We start from the raw sequence: 22,552 nt of genomic DNA on the forward strand, positions 1-22,552 counted from the left end.
GCGGGGACTCGCTAGCTGGTCCGCGGCTGAGGCGGAGGAGGAGGAGCTGAAGGCGGCGGCCGCGACTCCCGCCCGCACAGACAGCCAGTCCCGCGAAGCCCCCTCCCACTCTCGGGCGGGCGGCGGCGGCGGCGGGAGGAGGAGAAGGAGGAGGGAGCGTCTCTGCCGCCGCCTCCTGGTCCCCAGCGCCGATCTGCCGCCGCCACCTCCCTCCGCGGCGATCCTCCCTCCATGGTCCTGCCGCGGCCCCCCTTGTAGCCTGAGCTGCCCCGCGCCGCGCCGGAGCCAGCCTCGGCAGAGGGAGCGGTCGCGGCCTCGCGGCCCGGGCCGGCTGAGAAGCGGAGAGCGCGGCGCCGCGCCGTCCCCGAGGATCCGCACGCCGGGCAGCGCGGCCCGAGCAGCGCGAGGAGCAGCGGGCGGGCGGGCGGCGCCGGGCCCGGGCCGCCCTAGCTCCCGCGCCCCGGCCCCGCCGCCCGCGCCGGGGCGGTCGCCCGCAGAGGAAGGCGCCGCAGTCTCCGGGCCTCGCAGCCCCACTCGAGCGAGCGTCCTCAGCACCGAGGGCTCGCGGGTCCTGAGGGGAGGAGGCGAACCAGGGGCCGGGCACTGAGCTCTTTGGCGCCCCCACCCCCGTTTTCGGAGCCCTCCACGCTGCGGCCGCTGTCCCCTCCGGACCATGGCCGACGACGACGTGCTGTTCGAGGACGTGTACGAGCTGTGCGAGGTGATCGGCAAGTGAGTCCCCTCGCGAGGGAGCGGGAGTGTGGAAAAATGCATTTCAGTGATGCCCGGGTTTTCCCGCACCGGCACCCGCTCCGGGCCTGCCCCCTGCCCTCCCCCCTGCCCTCCCTCTCCTCCGCCTCCCTCGTCCTCCTCACCCGGGCGTATTTATAGACGTGTACCTGGACCTCCTGGCGGGCGGGGGTCCGGGGGCTTCTCAGCGATCCATGGTGGCCGCCGAGCCGAGGTCGGCCACCTCACGAGGCGTGGGGCCGGCCGAAATCCGCTGTCTGCATTTTATCTGACGGTTGCACAGGGACGTGGCAGACCCAATTTTATAGTTGCTTCCTGGGAACAGTTGGGTTATTGTTACCTTGCCTGTACCACAGACCATTAACGAAAAGAGCAGCTTGCATTTCCTCTGCTTGCATGGAGTGACAGACAGAGAACGTCCAGGGTTTTTAATTGTGGGGTGTGTGTCTATTGTGCAGGATATTAGATAGATGTCTTTGTGTTCACCCCATGCCCGGATTGGAGGGGGTCATTTTCAGACGGGGTGCGTTCAGTTTCAGCAAATTCCTCACCTGATGTAGACCAGCGTGGAAAGAGTTGGGGGTATCCGAATTTTTAATGCCTCGTTATGCAATAACTGTTAAATCCGTGTTCGAGGCTTCCCTCGACTGTTGTTGGGATGGTGGTGGTTCGTGTGGTAGAGCCGTCTGCTTTGAGTCACCAGGCTGGTCTAGAATATAGAACTGACAGTCCAAATGCTCATCCTTTCATCTGTGTTGTATAATTACACTAGGGAAAAGCAGGGAATCAGATTAATCACAGTGCTGATTGAGAATTAAATCTGCAGTTCCTCATCTAATTGTCCATTCCTTAAATCTGTTTTGAATAGTTTCCTTTTCATTCTTGTCAAACAGTATTCCAAGTGCACAATCCTGCTAATTTGCTGGTGAGGGAAAAGGCTGGCGATCCGAAGTTGATTTTCTAGTTCAGCGTGTGTGCTGTGCCTTGAGAAGTTGAGGAGATATAATTTAAGAGCAATTTTTGCTTCTTTATGAAGGACTGCCAGGTAGCTTCCATTGAAATATTTTACCTCTTTTTGGAAGCGGTGCTTTATTGTCTATTTTAAGGTCCGCAGTTGGGAAATGAAACCAAGACCTTAGACCAGTTGGCTGTATCCCTTTTAAGTTGTCTGCAGTACCGGATTTCAATTTGTTTTTAAGTGCTGATAACTCATTTTTTTCCTTCTATGTTGAGGTATTACAGTGTTGCCTCACATGAGGAAATTATGGGGAGAGCTTGCTACACACTTTTCCTCAGACCCAATTGATACAAGGACGCGTTACTCCTTGCCCCTATTGTTACATGACCAGCCTGTCTACTAGAGGAAGGATATCCAAATGTGCCCTGATAAAGTGCTTGTGGAAGTGCTCTAGAGCAGCCCTGTCCAAAAGGTATATGATGCAAGACATATATGTAATTTTCTATATAAAAATTTTACGTATATAAATTTTGTAATGATCACATTAAAAAAATTAGAAGCAAATAGGTGCAGTTTTAATAAAATATTTTCTTTAGCCCACTAGATCCAAACTATTACTGTTTCAACATGTAAGCAGTGCAGAAATTATTAATGAGATATTTTACATCCTTTCTTTTGTACTCAGTCTTTGAATCCAATGTGTATTTTACACTAACAACACCTCTCAATTCTGACACCGAGCTACATTTTCATCTGAAATACTTGATCTGTATTTAGATTTCATGACATTTCCATTTGCAAAAGTAGATTCACACACCCAAGTTTTCCCAAACATATCTAAAAGTTTTCTAATAACCTAATCGATAGCTCTTTCTAAATTTAAATTGTGATTAATTAAAATGAAATAAAATTGAAAATCAGTTTCTCAGTTGGACTAGCCACATTTCAAGTGCTCCACAGCCATATGTGGATAACACCATTCTGTAGAGACAAACATGTTTGTTTTTATTTTTATTTTTTTAATCTCCTTGGCTTCTTCATTCTTAGCACCCGGTGAAGGTAAATTAGGGTTTCCCAAAAGCTCCCAAATGATTGTGTGTGTGGGTGAATGATATTTGTTGTCTCTTAGTTATACTTGCTTTAAATGAGCCAGCAAAGTCGTAATTGGAAAATGTGAAATTAAAATGTTAATTATATCGTGATGACAGAATATAGCCATCATTGGATCAATGTTAGTAACCGGTTCTGATTCCTTAGGGTCTGGAAGAGTGATGATATTATCTCTTTCGATATCAAAATGACATGGTCGGCATCACATTAGCACAATCAGTATTCTCCTGGCTTATAATTGATAGAATATTTTCAGGAAATACCTCTGGTAGAACTAAATTCATCTTTTCTGTTGCTTTAGAGCTGCATAAGAGTGGAGAGCAAGCCGATTCTGAGGTGATAGGTACCGTATGGCTCCCTTAGGTATAGTGAACCTGAAATCTCATTCATACCCTACAAAATCTGACTTGGTCAGTGCCATTTATAATGTGTCATTTCGTGAAATAATGAATTCAAGGTAGCCTTCCTGGTAAAGAACGTAATGATAGTGTTCCTCACCCTGTGTAAAGGTTGAAGGTTTCTCCGGTAAATTGTCTCAGCACATATTGATCTGGAAATTGAAATTCACTTGAGATTTTCTTGCAGGGACCTTGACAGCATACACTTTAACTTAGCATTTGTTCAACTCTAGCTTTAAACAGAAAGGCCTTGAAGATGTTCACTTGTACTGGAAACCTTTTTGTTGATTTCTACCCAAGTTCTCTAGAATTGTGATTTTCTTGTATACCAAATTAGTATCACAAATTGTTTTTGACCCTTAGGTCTTAATAGGTTTAAATTTCCACTGAGGTACTTTAAAACGGATTTCAATTTTCAAGATCAATTGACCACCTGCTCACTCCCCTACCTCACTACTTACTGACTCATTCACTCATCCACTGTGAGAGAATCATGTGCCTGTTTCGTTAGGAATATTGGGAGGATGCCATATCTTCTTTTAGAAAATTCAGCTTGTTCCCCCTGTTTCTTATTTTTGAAAGTCTTACAAAAGCTCCTTTGAATGCCCATTGTTTCCATAACATTTTCCTGTGTGACATCTTTCAAGTGACTGAAACAAATTGCCAATGATGGGACGTTATCCTAGTCCCATAACTTCTTGTCCTCACAAATGTAACAATTAGGGGGAAAGAAAGATTTTATGCAAATGCAGGAAATTTGTTAAGTTTTACGCCATGACTATTTACTATATCTTTTGCAAGTGTACAATCAGTAATATTACATGAAGGAAATTTTAGGATGATTCATCCAAATTAAAACATAGAAATGCCTACCTTCATGGTACAGGAGTTTCTGTGCAAGAGAATAGCAAAAGGCACACCATTTTCACCTTGCATGGGTTGAATAGTTGCCCTGGGTTTAGGATTCTTAGTAATCTGTAACTTCTGACTTTCCTGCTTTGGTAGGACATATACAACAATTGGAATGATGCAGCATGACCCCTGCTCAAGAATGACATGCCAGTTTGTGAGGCATGCTGAATTTGCTTGTACCTTGAGAGCAACTTACTGTATTTAATACAGTTTCTTATTCATGAGTCTCTCTACCTAGCAAACAGGGAGCTTCTTGAGGACAGGGAACATATGTATCTTTCTCCATTACTTAACACAGTGCCTGCCATATAATGATTGCTCATTAGCCATGGAATGAATTGAATCGTTTTAATAAAATCTCATTAAAAGGCAAAAAGCATGTTTATCAACCTCAGAGCAATTATTGTCCCAAAAGGCTGTATTAGTTTGAAGCAGTGGATCTCCACCTGGCTACATATTAGAGTCACCAGGGGAGCTTTTAAAAAAGATCAATGGCAGGGCCTTGTGTCAGAGCAATAAAATCAGAATCTCTGGGAGTGGGTATTGGTATTTTTCGAATGCTCTCTAAGTGATTCTAATGTGCAGTTTATGATTGAGTCATTGGTTTAAAACTTAGGTGATATGTAATATTTTGGAACTGACTTTTCAGAGGCTTACAGGTTTTGAAAAGTAGAACAAATGCTTTTTGGGAGGTATTGAAGCTGAGAGACCAAAACATGGATTTTATCTTCTGTGTGCTATGTCTCTGAGCCCTGTTGTGTAAGAATTTTGTTTCAGCCTGTGTTTGGCTTTGATTTCTTGGGTCTTTTAAGATTCGCATTGATTTATGATGCTCATCTAATGCTAACACAGTGACTGATGTTTGGAACAACACAGAACGAGGATTGCTTCAATAACAGTTGATGATGGCTGTCCACTACAATGACTTAATTTAGTATTGAGAGATTTATCAGTTAGTATGGATTGTGTTTGCACATATACTCTATTAAAAGAGTGTGGTTATGTTGCATATATACTTTAAAGTCCACACTTGCAATTCCGGTAACACCGTTTACCAGAGAATTAAGTTAAATGCAGCCTTTAAATAAATACTGGGTTAATAATTTGTAAAATATGTGATTTAACATGACAAAAATTCAGCTGTACTATTGCTACTAATTACGATGGCTTGCACATATATTGATTGGCCCACTGATTGGAATTTCCAGTACCACAGAGAAGAACATTACAATATACTAGAACATCTTTCTTGGAAATTTTATCTGAACATTGGAAATAAATTAGTTTTTAGTGTCTGGAAAAGTGTGAGCCTGAAGGAACCAGGAATTTACCAGAAATGAGTGGCTGTTTCTTTAAAGAAGTGCTTGCTTGATCAGAGTGACAATCGTGTAACAAGGTAGAAGAAAAAGAAACAGTTATCAGTTAGCCTGTTGGTGGCCCAGAAAGATTCAAGCCAAGGGGGTTTAGCTGCAGTTCCACAGAAGAAAAACCTGTTTGTTAAACACGGTGTGGATGCCTGCACATGGTAGGCCTTCTGGGGAGTAGGTAAGCAGTGTTGATTCCTGATGATGGAGTTTGCTTCTGGGATCATTTTGGAGGAAACTGAGCTTTCCTGCTTGTGCATTACTTTGTCTTGAGTCTACTCATGACTGCTTTATACAGACTGCCCTAGGACTTGGAGTTTCTGAAGTGTTGTTGTTTGCACATTGTCTTTATAAAAAGACTTCCTGTGAGTCCTTTGCCTTTTATGACTGTGACCTGCTTCCATGTCCTTGACATGTGCACTTCACCCCCTCCATTTTCCCTTTGAATTAGCAACAGTTTCACCTGACAAATTGTAGCTCTCCTGCACCTTAAATTGTGTTCCTGGATATTTCCTTTAAATTGAAAATTCTTTTACCATTCCCCAGTTGTAGCTCCACTCAAATTAAAGAAATGGGTATGCCTTCCTTTTTGAGATTGTTCTTGAATAATTATTGAAGTTTTGTAAACGTTTTCACATTTTAAATTTGCCAGAAGCACTGTTTAAGAGAACTCTGACATAAGATTATTTAAAAGTAAAAACAAACATCTTTCATAACTTAATGCTGACTTTGTAAGGGGAATATGCCTTCTAACATTAGGCCCTTTACATATATTATCTCCTCTGATTATACCTGTTTTACAGAACACACTGCAATTCAGAGAGGGGCAACTTGTGCGAGATCCCATGGAATTGCAGCTGGTTCCGAAGTCCATTTATTTCATGCTGCATTCTGCCGCCTATTCCAGTTGTCAAAAATGCTACATCTGGTTTCTTTAAAGTGAGGCCCTTGCCTCCATTTTTAGAGTTTATTTACAGCAAATTTTAATTGTTCGACTTTCTAGTTCTATTTCCTACCCTTTCATTAGAGTTTCCATACTACCATTCATTGTTTCACCCATTTCATTTTTTTTTTGTCTTTCTTGTTAATGAGACGTCAGTGTTTGTCACCAAACTGACAAGTGTGCATTCTTTAGCAGTGGAAATATAGAATCTCGTCCATCCATCCAGAATACGATTTGTGGGATCCCTGGGTGGTGCAGCGGTTTAGCGCCTGCCTTTGGCCCAGGGCGCGATCTTGGAGACCCGGGATCGAATCCCACGTCGGGCTCCCGGTGCATGGAGCCTGCTTCTCCCTCTGCCTATGTCTCTGCCTCTCTCTCTCTCTCTCTCTCTCTCTCTCTCTGTGTGACTATCATAAATAAATTAAAAAAATTTTAAAAAATACGATTTGTTTTAGAACTTTTCTCTACGCCTTTTACTCTCCAGGTTTTTCCTTTCAATTCCCCTGCCCCAACAAAATCGTTGATTAATGACGCCTAACTTGCCAAACCAGAAGTAATGAGGTGTCAGAGATAGGTGTTTGTTGGGAGTAGGGTGGGGTGCTTTCCACGGGGTGGTTATTCTTATATCCTGTGCTAAAAATCCTGCGATTGCTCTCACTGACTCTGAAAACTGTGCTGAACTGCAGCTGCTGAGTTGTAAGCATCTTGGCTGTCTGCCAGCACTGCACACCTAAATAGGCAAGTGACTGAGTTACTGCTGCAGAGCAGGTACCTGACCCCAGCCAGCAAGCCGATAGAGTGTGCAGCTCTTGCACTTCTGGTTTTATTTTTTTAGTTGCAACTGACAGTGCAGATTCTAAAACCACCAGGTATGGCTCTGAATTCATGCTACATGGTTCAAGGTATGACAGGACCTGCTCTCTTCTTTCTCTCCTGGGGCTACCCAGTGTCTTGGTATCCCCTCTTTCAAGCCAGTATCCCTTTGTCCACACCAAGAAGATTTCATGTCTCAAGCCAGTTGGACTTGAAGGAAGTTAATATGTATTTGCAATGTTGAGATTTAATTAATTTTCTATTACTTTCTCTTTATAAATTGACTGGTCTTTATAAAATAAATTATATAAAATTAATTTTAAAATCTAGACCGTACAGAAGGAAATGAGTCTCTCTTTCCATTCTCCCACCATCCATAGCTCCATTCTCCAGAGGTAACCATTGTCCAGTTCTTGAACCTCTCTCTGGGAGGTCTTTATTTAAAAAACAGAATGGGATCATATTTGTAATTTTCCATTGATAAACACTGTCTCTGATGACCTTTCCATATCCATCTATGTCTCTGTTGAACCCTGTCTCCTCTTAAGTTGTTGCCCAGTATTCTGTGGTATGGATTGGTTACTGTAGCTTTGAGTTGAGTGCAAGTCATTTGCAGGTAGACAGCACTGGAAATGCTGAACTGGAGTTTGGGTAGAGACCTGGAATGACGGTTAAGATTTCGGAAGATTCACTGAATGAGTTCTTGTCAGGTGGCTGAGCTGGAGAGCTGTGGTTGGGTATGTAGCTAGAAGAGTCAGGATAGCTGGACATCACAGAAATTTTAAAGTGGGCAGGATCAATAATGTAAAATACCAGTACACCATGATGGACGATAAAAAAAAAGGCTCATTTATAGCAGAGAGGCAATTTAAAGTATCTATCAAAATAGATACAATGTTAAATATCAATTCATGATGTGACTGAAAAGCAAGGTTCTGTGCATGTTGGTAAGGCACTATTTCTCTGTGAATCCATCTCAACACTAACTTATTTAGAGTAAAAAAAAAAGGAGGGGATTTCTTTTTTGTTACAATTGTGTTTGGAGATTCTGATGGCTGGCTTTTAGGTAAAACCATTTGGTTTTCCTAAGATGAGGTATTTTTCATTCCTCAGCTGGTACATAACTTTCAATTAAATGAAAGCCTTTAATGAAATGACGTGGTAAATTTTAGATACTTTAAAGTTCTTGTTATTAGTCAAACAATTCTTATTTTCTTAAATCCCCCCCCCTGCCCCCCGGAACCGCATCCTTCCTTGTCTCAAGGTTTTGGGTCCCCATTGGATGAATGTAGTTCACGTCCCTCTACCCTCCACTCTCTGACTAAATTTGTTCATTGGCTTTTTGTAGTTGTACACACCCATTCACAATAAGAAATGATTACTTTATTGCACTCAAGTCCATTTTTTTGTAAGTGCACATTATTTCATTTTAACAACTTGTGTTCTATCACTAAGCAGTTGCACATTATTTTTTCCAATCTTTCTTCTTTGAATACACTTTTTTTGCTTTGTTACCACTGTTTTGAGTATTTGAATCATTTATAGTTTGGAATGATAACTGTGTTCTCTCTCTCTCAGTATAGTTTAATAATATCCAAACTACTATGTCAGGTCTGTATCTCAGGCTTTTAATTGTAATCCTAAATTTAGTGTATCTTGGTATATTTGAATTTAAGATGGAAGTATAACTGCCTAGCTATATGCAGATTCCAATGTTTTATTAAAACACTCTTGATGTTATTAATTCAATTACAAGGTCTCTAGCCCTGCTAAAATGTGCAGATTACCATTATACCACTGCTATTTTATGGAATCTAATTTGTGTTTTTAGGAAACATAATAGATTTTCAGCCTTTCTGCTTACCCTTGGTATGTATTTTCCCCCTAAACATATGGATCGACATTGTTTTGTAGCTTGTGAGGCAGCCCCCTAAGATCTGATCTGGTAGTCTTCGGGCACAGTGTGGCCATTTTCTTCGTATTTATAGAAAGAATGATAGCCACTTCACAAGCTATTTGCATGGATTAGTGATTGTAAAGTGCAGCATACGTATTTTTTATTTCCAGAATGTCTCTGAGATACTCAAATTACTTTTGGCAGCTATGTAGATAAGTTTCAACAATTTCCAAATGTGCACTTTCTCAGTGCTAAACACAGGCTCTATTACATAAATAATATGATGAAATGAACATTCTTTCCTATCACGTGGGTAAAATTGTTAGTGGTGCTAACAGTTTCTTCATTTGTTCATTTACGTGTTCATTTCTAGCTGTGTGGCCCTGGCCAAATTAGTTAACCTCTCTGAGCCTCAGTTTCTTTATCCGTAAAACGAGGGTGATAATATATGCCTTGCAGGATTGTTGTAAAGACTGAATAACGTGATCTGTGTGAAAAGACTAAAAGTAGCTGTTATTTTAATTGCTATTATCATTTTTTAAAAGTAAACTCTACTCCCAACATTGGACTCAAACTCAAGATCCTGAGACCAAGTGTCTCGTGCTTCACCGAACGAGTCAGCCAGGCACCCCATTATTCACCAAATATTTGAGTTCTCTGGCCTCAATGGCAGAAGTTGACAAATGGTTCAGATCTAATATAATTAGACATTAAGTCCTGTTAAAGCCAGGGTTGCATCTGACTTGTTCACCTAGTACCCTCAGCATAACTTGGTAACTGACACATAGTAAGTACTCAGTTGTTGTTGAAGGAGCATTAAGTGAGCACCCGGTAGTAAAGACTGTGACCACCCAGTAGTAAAAGGAAGTTGGGAAAATCGTTACAGAGAAGGTCAGACTTGAACGATTTGTTAGTCTTCTTGGGTAACTCATGTCATCTTTTTATGCCTGTTTCTTCATTTAGAAAAGGGAGCAGAGGAATACAGGTAGGGAAAATTGAAGAAATCTTTTGAAACTTAAAAAATGTTTATCCTTTTTTTAAAATAAGGAATCTTATTTCTTAGAGCAATTTGGGGTTCACAGTTCCTATTTTAGTTTAGAGACACATATAAGATATGTAAGAAATTTGAACAAAAAGCATAAAATTAAAGTTTTTAGAGATAACTTTAGGAAATTTTTTTCTTTTTTGGTTCTCAAATTCTATGGCTTGAGTGTTCATTATATGCTGGACAGAGTGTTACATTCTTCATATTTTTGAATTTAATATTGGACATCAGCCTTCCTTTGAGGCAGTCACCCTCTCCCCTTTTCCTGATGAGGAAACTGAGCAAGAGGGAGATCAGTAACTTGCCCTGGGCAAAATGTCAATAATAAATGGCAGCAGGGCAGCCCCAGTGGCTCAGCGGTTTAGCACCGCCTTAATAATAAATGGCAGCAGGGCAGCCCTGGTGGCTCAGCGGTTTAGCGCTGCCTTCAGCCCAGGGCCTGATCCTGGAGACTCGGGATTGAGTCCCACGTCAGGTTCCCTGCATGGAACCTGCTGCTCCCTCTGCCTGTGTCTCTGCCTCTGTGTGTGTGTGTCTCATGAAAAAATAAATAAAATCTTAAAAAAAATAAACGGCAGCATAGGGATTTACACCTGGGTATATATGACCCATCTAAGCACCTGCTCTTCAGTACTGTTTTGGTGCTTGTCATTTAGTATTAACAGAGACTGGTTGTCTTTTAAGGGATAGTCCTAAATATAAGACTCTAACATTCTGATTTTAGATGTTTCAGCAGGTTAATAGAATGCATTTTTTTTGGTAACAGCTTTACTGAGATGAATGTGTGTTCATCACTGAGATGTGATGAACCATACAGTTCACCAATGTAAAGTGTACAATTCAGTGGAATTTAGTATATTCACAGATTTGTGCAACCATCACAGGAAATTTCCAAACATTTCATCACCCAAAAAAGAAAGCCTGTATACATTAGCTCTCAGCCCCATCTCTCCCTAGCCCTAAGTAACAACCAATCTACCTTCTACCTCTATAGATATGCCTGTTCTGGACATTGCTTATAAATGGAATCATACCATAGATGGTCTTTTTTGACTGCTTTGTCTAAGCATAATGTTTCAAAGTTCATCCATGTTGTAGATGTATCAGTATTTCGGTTTTTTAAAAAGATTTTACTTATTTATTCATGAGAGACAGAGAAAGAGGCATAGACGTAGGCAGAGGGAGAAGCAAGTGCCCTGTGGGGAGCCTGATGTGGGACTCGATCCTGGGACTTGGATCACGATCTGAGCTGAAGGCAGACGCTCAACCACTGAGCCACCCAGGTGCCCCCAGTACTTCATTTTTAAGGCCCAATAATATTCTATTGTGTAGATATACCACAGTTTGTTGATCCATTCATCAGTTGATGGGTCATTGGGTGGTTTTCACCCTTTGGCTATCATAAGTAATCTGTGGACATTGACCTACAAGTTTTTGTATGGACATATATTTTTATTTCTCTTGGGTATATACGTAGGAGTGGAATTGCTGGGTCAAATAGTTATGCTGTGTTTAATATTTTGAGGAACTGCCAGACTATTTCCCAAAGTGGTCATGCCATTTTACATTCCCACCAACAGTGTATGAGGGTAGTATATAAGGGTTAGAATGGTTTTTAATCAGTTGAATGCTATCAGAGTTTGCCTATAGAGTCTGTTCAATACACTGCAAAAAATAAAAGTAAATTTTATGGGTTATTGGTTAACCCTTTATCTCACAGACCTATTTATACTGATTTTCATCAATTTTAGATATTATAGACCAAGGGTTGGCAAACTATCTGTAAACTATTAGATACTAAATATTTTAGGCTTTGTGAGCCATATAGCATCTGTCACAGCCAGTCAACTCTACCACTGTAGCATGAAGACAGCCATATGAAAACAAATGAGTGTGGTTGTATTCCAATAAAACTTTATTTACAAAAATAGGTGGTTAGATTTAGCTCTTGGGCTGTAATTTGCTGATCCTGTTATAGATTAAAAATGAAACTGGAGCTTCTTGTCCAGTTCCTATTCTTGTTTACCATCAAGGTTGGAACATTCTTTCAGTGGTCTGAGTAGCCCCATAATGAGTAGGTTGTTTCTGAAAAATGTAGAGACCTTAAAGGCTGGTTCACTGAACTGTTTTCACTGTTACATGGGGAAATGCTATATGTTTGTTTTTTTTGTGAGTTTAACTTTATTATTATTATTTTTAATGCTTTTGGATTCTTTTTTCAATCCTAAGTTAAAGGGAAGAAACCCATCAGAATTCTTTTAAGATTGACCAGAAGCAATATAAATGTGGAGTTCCTGAAAAAAAAATTATTTCCTTCAATTTGCTCATTGCTTGTAGAGTGGATAAAAATAGAGTGGAGAATGTACTAGAAATTTTCAGAAATGAAAGATTATTTAAAATATTAGCTTTAATAAAAAGTTAGGGGGAAAATCACTAGCTAAATCTCCATACTTAACTGTAGAGTTGTGATGTGCCATCTATGTATACTTTAGGACTTCTCAAAGAGTCCCTGATAGAGTCACTGTTTGGGATTAGGGTGCATGTGTGCATGTGACATAAACAAAACTTTTTCAGGTTCTATTTTGTGTTTGAAATCCACTTTACTCAATATATTTTGTGGTAGTAGACATACACTATTTAGAGTGCTTTGTGGCTTAGAAAAAAACTGTCATTGCCTCTTATGTACGTAGGAAAGATAGTATTCTTTGAGCTTAGAGCTTTGTGTAATTTGTTTGCAAGACTGTTTTAGATTATAATTTTGGAGTGTTGTGAAAAGCTCCAAAGATTATGTTAAAAGAGGGAATTTTGTATCACAGCTTTTGTCTTTGCATTTGGGCATTTGACAGATGAATTAATTGTTCATAATGTGAAATTTCAGAAATGAGATAAGGAAAAGCCCAGAATGTATATTTAGGAAAGAGCCATATGCAGGATTTATGAATATTATAGTGTTCTTTTATGTAACTTCCTCAAATTTTATTATGACAGCAGTGTCCACATTTTAACAGTGAGCAAAATGAGATAGAAAGATCCTAAAAGTTGCAGTCTTTGATACATTTGGGCACTGACTCTAACTTCCCTAAATTTACAGAGCAGCATTTCATCCACTAGGTCACATTACATTGTCAGGTGGAAGAATGATCACATTAGAACCTGTTTAGGCCACTTACTTTGATGAAACTACTTCTCTAGATGAAACTACTGTCCTGCTTCAGAGGACAGTAGAAGGGTACCTTTTCCTATTGTAATGCGTGAACAGTATTATTTATATTGCGATTTAGGTTACAAGTTTTTGCTGACTTCCATCTGAGCCAATGTCTCAAAAACAAAATGGTCTACTTTGATTTATATAGAATATTTACTGGTCTTCTTACTTTTTTAAGAAGATTTTTATTTATTTATTCATGAGAGACAGACAGAGAGAGAGAGAGAGAGAGAGAGAGAGGCAGAGACACAGGCAGAGGGAGAAGCAGGCTCCATGCACCGCGAGCCTGATGTGGGATTCGATCCTGGGTCTCTAGGATCAGGCCCTGGGCTGAAGGCGGCACTAAACCTCTGAGCCACCCGGGCTGCCTGGTCTCCTTACGTTTAATATCATCTTAACTGGGTGTTTGTCCCAGCAGTAATATATGGCATTGAATTTGAAATGATCTTTTTAATAAATATTTTTTCTCTAATTTAATCACTTGTAAAATAATTAGATACTTGTAAAACAAACAAGAAGGTGTTTTCACTGAGGGCTTTCTTTAATTATGTTTCATATAAATTGAAAAAAATTGTTACTCGAGTATTCAGATCACAGGTTAGAGTGAGAATGTAATTATCTCACATTATAATCAACTTATATAATACTTTTAAAAGCGTGCTAATGGGAATGGAAAAAACATCTACTGACCATATGCATTGTGGGTTTTGCTTCTTTCTTTCCTTCCTTTTTTTTTTTTAAACATTTATCTCTTATAATGGATGTGACACTGATCTGTGTAAATATCTATTCAAATGAATACATTTTCATGATCATCATTGCAGGAAGAGCCTGGATATCTGGAGAGAGAGATTCTAGGCTCACTGCTCTACTTTTTGGATTATCTCCATTAATAGTATTTCTCCATTGCTAAGTGTTTCTATTGTACTGCTGGAAGGGATCACCATACTTCCATAATCTATGACCCACTTACACTAAAGGTCTAGTGTGCTTTAAATTGCCACCTGATTAAAGTTCAGGCTTCTTGGTTAGATCTGTGGGAGTGGCTTCAGAATTAGGCCCATGAATGTGAACATGGACTTGAAGATGTTATTAGAATAATGTTTTTCCCCATGAAGACACATTCGTAGACATAGTCCTAAAAAGACATGTAAAAGTTAGACTTAATAAATGCAGCTTAAAAGTTACCAGGAAATCCTTATATTAAAGACTTTTAAAAAGATAATGGTGACAGATTAGTTTGTTTTCCTCAGTTTCTTTGTCTTGTAAAAGACTGTATTATCTATCTCATTAGATTCTTATGAACATGAAATGACAATTCTTTAAGTCTTAAGTTATCTTACATGTATTATTTTGAGTTTATTGAGATGAAGCACTTCTAATTAGAAATGGGCTGTGTTGAATTTTCTTTGATTTTTGCAAGAATCATTTACCTTTGTCTTTCATACTCGTATTTTGTTTGATTTCCAGAGCTTAACACTTCTCAACTCTTTATAGGACTTAGAACATGCTACGTGAAGATGTTGAATAAAGAGATCTGAGGATGAATTATGTGTATTTTACTGGTGGGACAGTGTTTACACTGAAGAAAAAAAATCCTGACTAGTGTGTTTCCCCTTGTTTCCCTTTGAATTATTTAATTTTACTTGAGCTTTGAAATTTGGAATTTTCTACAGGTAACAGATTTCTGTGGCCAATCAGATGGGAACTGTGGCAGCTACTTAAAATACTGAACTTAAAATACTGAAGTAGTAAGGTCTATAGCAGTGGCTCTCAAAGTGTGGCCCTCATTCTGACCACACACAGCAGTATCACCTGGGAACTTGTTAGAAATGCAGATTCTCAGGCCCAAGCCTAGCCTTACAGATAGGAAGCAATGGAGGTGGAGCCCAGCAGTCTGTTTTAACAGCCCTCCACGGAATCCTGAGGTGCACTCTTGTTAGAGAACCACTGATTTGGAACTCTAGATCAGGGTTTAATAAACTATGGTCCATGGGCCAAATTGGCCCACTGTCTGTTTTTATAAAGTTTTTGGGGAATGCCGCCATGCCCATTCATTTGAATACTGTCTATAGCTGTTTTCACACTACAAGGGCAGAGGTGAGTAGTTGCAGCAGACACCACATGGCCTGCAAAGCCAAAAATATTTACTCTCTGGTGCTATACACAAAAAGTTTGCTGATCCTTGCTTGAGTTGAAGCCTTGCTACTGCTTTCTTGCCCATTTTACCAAACTGCAAATATCTGAAATCAGTAGGTAAACATCTGGTTTTTTGTTATTGTTGCCTTTACACCCGACCCTCATTTCTATAAACCCATTCTTCTCTTGGATATCAAACTGTAACTCAGTGACTAGAAACCTTTGAATGAAAATAATACACAACTGTGTCCTCTCCTTCTATGTTTGTTACTGGTGGTAGCCTGTTCAACATTTCTGTGACATTTTCCTCGTTGTTTCTGCACTGATATGTTCTTGCTTCTTCTGTACTTCAGTGTAGCCTAATTACCTATTATAGTCTTCATTTCGCCCAGGTCTTACTGCCTTTTTACTTCAAGAGAAAGCCCACCTTGTGGCTGCTGAGTTTAGGAATTCACAGGAGCCATTTGTTGTACTCTAATTTCTACCTGGAAATTTTTTATCATTGGCCTGGAGTCCTGTAGTCACTTGTACTTTATAAGGATGTTTGTGAGCGCATAAATACTGAATATTGTGGGTAATCCTAGAATGTTTACCGGACAAGTTTCCATTAGTCTTCCCATAACTGAGGATGGCTATTTCTATCTTTAGTTGGAATATCATCTTCTTTTGTTCTTGCTCTCTGCCTTTAAGATGATTGGTGGTCAGTGTCATATAAAATATAAGAAGCAAATTTTAATTTTTTTCTTATTGATGCACTTGGAGTCTTTCACTTTACCCACCCCACTGAAGGAAGTGTAGTAGCTTTTTTTAAAAAAAGATTTTTATTTACTTATTCTTGAGAGTCACACACAGAGAGGCAGAGACATAGGCAGAGGGAGAAGCAGGCTCCCTACAGGGGAGCCCGATGCAGGACTCGATCCCAGGACCCCAGGATCACGGCCTGAGCCAAAGGCAGATGCTCAACCACTGAACCACCCACGTGCCCAGCTTTTGAAAAGCCTTCACACCATCTCCATTAGCTCTAGTAGCAAGAGCAAGCAAAAGTATTGTCTTTGCATCTATGATTCCATGATTGTTTTAAGTTAAGGAATATGACTTGGCCAAATGATCCTGGGCTTTATCACTGCTGAGTTTGTTTGGTCCATGATTTTTTTCAGTACATTTGGATTGAATACTTTGGTCAGGGAAGACACAGGAGATAGTGAGCTTGAAATTGGAAATGATTGAGTGAGACCTTTCATCTAGGCTTTCTCAATCAACTTAATTCATACCTTTTGCCCTGCTTACTCATGCCAGAGGCAAGGTACAATGAGAGAGGGTCAGGCAAAGGCCAGCCCTCAGTGTGGTTACTTAGGTCTATTGCCAAAAGCAACCCATCTATAGGAGAATTTGAGCTTTACTGTGTTGTACAATACAGTGTGAACAATGCAGTGTTTCAAAAATTAAATTGTTATTTATAGCAAAGAAGAAAATGTGAACTTTTAAAAAGAGAGCAGTGTTCTGCAGCCTTATTGTCCCAGTCAGCACAATAGCCACCCACACGAATCATCTGAACAACCTCATCATTTCTGTTTTATCTACCTGAAATAGGGGTCAGAGGTGGGTGGTGATGAAAGCTTGGGAAATCATGCCACGCTCTAGGCAAGAGAAATGCTCCAGTGACTCTTGCTGTGTTGGTCTCCTCTCGTGTGCATAGGAGTCTGGGACAGCCCTGTGGAGCCGGAGGTAAGCTTTAATCCCTTTGTTCCTTGGCAGCTGGCCGTGCTTGGGAGCTGGGTGCTATTACCCTAGAAGCAACTCTTGTAGACAAGTTCTGCCAAATGCGTGGATTTAGACCCATTTTAAAGTCTATAATGTTCAGACTGGAATTTCTTAGTAGGCACAGAGTGTCATTTAAGGGTGCTTATGCTGCTGGGTAAGGTCCATTGTGAAATCATGTAACAAGGCCTCCATGTTACAGAAACTTATTGTTGGAGCTTGTGTATTTTTGAAACTATGTATTTCTTTATATTTTAAGCTTCATTAGGTCAGGATACATGGCTGTCATAGTCATAGCTGTATTTCTACATCTAGGACACTATCTGGCTGTCCATAGTAACATAGTCGGTGTAACATAGTTGTTGAGCCAATTTAAAGAAGAGGAAGTAGCTGAACACATTGGAAAAGATAAAATCTGACCCGTAATGCACAGTCAGGAGTTCATATTTTAATTTAGTGTCAATATTTTGCTGCTTCAAAAACCATCTAATTCCCAGACTGTCCCTTAGAGATAGGTTAGTAGATACAGAATTGTACATAGGTGCTGATAATAATGGTGGAATCCTGAATAATACTTAGCTTTCCTGGTTGAAGATTGTGGGCATAATTAAACTGAATGAAGAAAAGTTTCTAAGGCTTACCGATCTGTCTATACCTGCTTCCTCATTTGTAAAATGGAGACAGTAGAATCTACCTGATGGGATTGTTATAAGGATTAAATGAGACAGCAGTTATAAAGCACGGTTCCTAGGCTTCACAAGTGCTCATAAACACCAGTTGCTTCCATCATCCACAGTAAGTTTTGAGAGCTTCCTAAGTGCCTGGCTCTACACCAGTGCTTCCTCCTTCCAAGTGTTGCACCAGTCTCCCTTTCCCCTCTCCTTGCTGCCTCACTCCTGGTTCCATCTGGGGCAGTCCTGAAGTGGGGATTGACCTTCAGTCACCTAGCCAGTCCCACCTGACCTTGAACAAAGTTAAGCAACCAGCTGCTAAATCCCACCATCTGCCTAATACTTTAGCTACTAGCCAGATGTGGCTATTTAAAGTCAATTAAAATTAAATAAAATTTAAAATCCATTGACTGTTTTCCCAATGATTTATAAATGGCCAACAAACACATGAAAAGGTTGTCAACATCTTCAGTCATTAGAGAAGTGCAGATCAAAACCACAGTAAGCTACTACCACTTCACACACTCTATAGGATGGGTGTAATTGAAAAGACGGATAATAACAAATGTTAGTAAGGATGTGGAGAAATTGGATCTCTCTATACATTGTTGTTGGGAATGTATAGTCTTGCAGTTCCTCAAAAAGTTCTAGTTACCATATAACCCAGCAAGTCTATTCCTAGGTATATGCCTGAGAGAACTGAAAACATATGTTCACAAAACAACTTGTACATCAGTGTTCATAGCAGCATTATTCACAGTAGCCAGAAGGTGGAGGCAATCAAAATGCCCATTTTCTGATGAATGGATAAACAAAATAGGGTAGTTGTACGCAGTGGAATATTATTTGGTCATAAAAGAAATGAGGTACTGATACCTGCTTCCACAAGGATGAACCACAAATACGTCATGCTAAGTAAAAGAAGCCAGACGCAAAAGACTACATGTGGCATGATGCCATTTATATGAAATATCCAGAATAGGCAAACCTATTGAGACAGAAACTAGATCAGTGGTTGCCAGGGGCTGGGGGAGATGGAGGGAGCAAAACTACTAAGGGTATGGATTTTCTTTCTGAGATGATTTAAAAGTTCTAGAATTAGATGATGCTTACTGATCGAGATACCTGTTTGTGAATATACTAAAAAACAATGAATTGTATACTTTAAAAGGGTGAACTTGATGGTATGTGAAATATGTCTTGTTGAAGATGTTCTTTTTAAAAATTTTCTTCCTTATTTGCACCAGCCACATTTCAGGGGCCCAATGGCTACTTGTTGCTAGTGGCTACAAAGTGGATGGTACAGACTCAGAACATTTCCATCACTACAGAAAGTCCTATTAGTCCTATTAGTCCAGAGGAACTAAGTTTCTCAGTCTGGGACCAAAAGAAAGCCACGGTTGGTGGTTGGGGAGGGGAGGCTGGGTGGGCAGGAGGAAAAAGAGTCTGAAAAATCACAGAGAGAATGGAATGGAAGACAGATTATGTGATTATGCTTTGGAGAAGTGTTACTTTTGGGTAATTTTACTCTTGTTGCTTTCTGACTGCTCCACTGGGTAGCCCCCAAAGTATTTTCATTTAATTCTCAAAACAAATCCATGAGGTAGGTACTGTTGTTCTCACATTTTCCAAACAAATTAACTCAGCTTTACTGAGTTTAAGAGATTTGCTTTAGCTAGTGAGAGCCCAGTCAACTTTCTTACCTAGGTTGTGTTACTTGGAATGTACTTTACTTCTGTGCTATATTGTTGCCCTCTCCTTATGGTGTTTGGTTTTTTCTTGCCACCCATCCTCCACCCCCACTTTGTTGCTAGCCCAACATAGAGCTATTCTCAGAACATTAAATGCACAGTGCTTTTTTTCTGCCTTAGCAGAAGCTAGTCTGTTAGCCAACCCTCTGTTGTCCTTCTGCCCTCATCCAACACTAGTGTGTACCTGTGCCCCACTTAACCTCAAAGCACGCTCAGATATACCTTCCTTCGTGAAGCCTTCGTACCCTTCCAGGATCAGCAGCCTTTTTCTGTTTCCATTATTAATTCCTCAATAGTTCCAAAGTTAAAAGATATTTATCCATGAAGGAAGCAATTATGTCACGTGGTGTTGGGTCCATCTATCTTACCTGGGTGAAGTTGCATGATGGGTTCTTACTTGTGACACTGTGAGACACTGAGCCCTAGTTGTAGCTGCTGTGCTGGTACGTGTCTTCTTGTCCACGCCCTTGAATGCAATTTATATATATTACCTCCTTTCCACTCCCAAAGGTCTGCTGTCTCCATCCTCACTGCTACAGGACTTGTCAAGTGCCTCTTATTATAGCTTTCAGGTTAGGCTCTTTGAACTTGATAAAATACTGCCACATTTTCATGTTTTTCTGCCTACAAAACTCTTGATGCCAAAAAAGATACCTGATTGAATTCTGGAGCTCTTTTCATGGCTTTGACTAGATTCTGAGGCCATTTTGTTCCAACCTTATGCTAACCTCAGTTTATTGTCTGGCTTTGGTAGAGCATATCCTCCACTAGCTTCTGGAGAAAGACTGAACGAGAAGTAATTTTTGAGACTGTATATAACATGCTAAATAAGATCCTACATCCTAATTGCCAGAACTTGTGAATATATAAAAGGTCTTTGCAAATATCATTAAGGATTTTGAGGTGGGGAGATTATCCAGGTGAGCCCAATGTAAATAAGGGTCTTTATAAGATGGAGGCAAGAGGCTCAGTCAGTAGAAAGAGACTTGACACCAGAACTAATCAGAGTAGTGCACTTTGAAGATTGAGAAGGGGGCCATGAGCCAAGGAATACAGGTGGCCTCTAGGAGCCAGAAAAGCAAGAAGTCAGATTCTCCAGATGCCTCCAGAAAGAATGCAGCTGACACCTTGATTTTAGACTACCAACCTCCAACACTGAAAGAGAAAAAAAATCTGTTCCCTTAAGCCACCAAGTTCATAGTAATTATTTTACAATAGCAATAGGAAACTGTGAACACACTGTGAATGGAAATGTCATTATTATGCCCTTTGACTTGAGAGTTTATGTAGACATAACATAGATATTAAGATAGAATTCTAGGTTGGAAATAATTTGCCCACAGCTTTGAAGGCACTGCTATACTGTTCTCTCTAAAAGTTGCTTATCTTTTATGGCCTTTTCCTCCCTCCCCAATTTTACTTTCTATCTGCGTTTTAGACTTTATCCCTGAGGTTCTCAAATATCACGATATATACTTTGATATGGAGGCTCTTTTATTCACTTCATGGGACACTTCGTGGGCCTAGCAATTTGAAGATTCATTTTCTTCAGTTGTGGAAAACTATAGATTTTTAAAATCCATTTTTTTTTCTTCAGAACTCTTATTTCTGGGATTTTGACCCTCCGGTTTTACACTCTCATATCTTCCATGTATTCTTGTTTTATTTTCCTGGAAGCTCCCTTCAGCTTATTTTCCAATTCTGTAATTCATTTCTAAGAGCTGTTTTTTTCCCCTCTGATTTTTGCTTCTTGGGTGCTAGATCTAATGTCTTCAAAGAGAAAGATCATTATTTTGGCATTTTCTTTCCCCTATATTGTCTGTTTTCTGTTTCTTTTTCCCTTTGTTAGTCTTGGTACCTGTCTTTTATGTTAGAGGTATTCCTCCAGCGTCTTTAGCAGGTTATTTTTATTAAGGAAGTTATTGGAAACCCAGTTCGTTAGGGAGGCTTGTTGACTCCTGGGTTTGGCTGCGTTGTGATGGCAAGGACAACCTGGACATTTATGGGGAACTCTCTATAGGTTGTGTTTTCTATAGCCAGTTTTTCTTTTTTTTTTTTAAGATTTTATTTATTTATGAGAGACACACAGAAAGAGGCAGAGACACAGGCAGAGGGAGAAGCAGGCTCCATGCAGGGAGTCTGATGTGGGACTCGATTCCCGGTCTCTAGGATCACGCCCTGGGCCAAACGCGGCGCTAAACCACTGAGCCACCCGGGCTGCCCTAAAGCCAGTTTTTCTATATAGGACTCTCTCGTGGGAGGGATTTTGGTGGTAATAAGCTCACCTCTGGTATTCAGAAGCTCAGCCTACAAAGAGCCAGCTTGATCACCATCAGCCATGAAGACTTTCTTCCTCCTTGTTTACAGTAAGGCATCCTGTTTCTGAGTTATGGCTGGGGCTCCTAAGTTCAGTGACGCTTGGTTCAACCTCATCAGAAAGTAACTTAAGTGTTCTGTGTGTGCTGGGGTGGGGGGCGAGGAAGGGAAGGCAGTTGCCTGACCTACTGCTCTGGTTGATGAGAAAAAAAAAAATCTGAGTCTTCTAAAGTATTTTTCAGCCGCCCTCCCCCCCTCTTTTTTATTCACTTATTACATATTTAGGTAGACTCTACACTCAACGTGGAACTTGAACTCACAACTCTGAAATTGAGTCATATGCTCCACCCCACCCACTGAGCCAGCCCAGTGCCCCAAGCTCCCTCCCCCCCCTTTAAAAAAATTCCTATTTCCTTTAAATGTCCCTGGAAACTGCAATTCTTGAGCTTTTACCTTCTACTTTTGCCAGGGCCCTCAGGAATGAACTAGCTCACTTGGCTTCAGTTTAGATTCCTCTACTGC

General features: G+C 40.3%; 1 protein-coding gene and 1 pseudogene across 13 annotated transcripts in view; both read left to right on the plus strand.

The window, feature by feature from the left end:
- Nucleotides 1-525: 525 nt before the first annotated feature.
- CASK (calcium/calmodulin dependent serine protein kinase) overlaps nt 526-22,552 on the plus strand; it is a 349,933-nt gene continuing 327,906 nt past the window's right edge. For all 13 annotated transcript variants that reach the window (XM_072816975.1, XM_072816976.1, XM_072816981.1 and 10 more), the window contains exon 1: nt 526-732. In XM_072816975.1, the coding sequence (XP_072673076.1) occupies nt 674-732 (59 nt within the window). In that variant the 5' untranslated portion in view covers nt 526-673. The remainder of the gene's footprint in view (nt 733-22,552) is intronic.
- Nucleotides 4,207-4,302, plus strand: LOC140628926 (U6 spliceosomal RNA; annotated as a pseudogene).

Source organism: Canis lupus, chromosome X, assembly GCF_048164855.1.
Source record: "Canis lupus baileyi chromosome X, mCanLup2.hap1, whole genome shotgun sequence".
Lineage (NCBI taxonomy): Eukaryota > Metazoa > Chordata > Mammalia > Carnivora > Canidae > Canis > Canis lupus.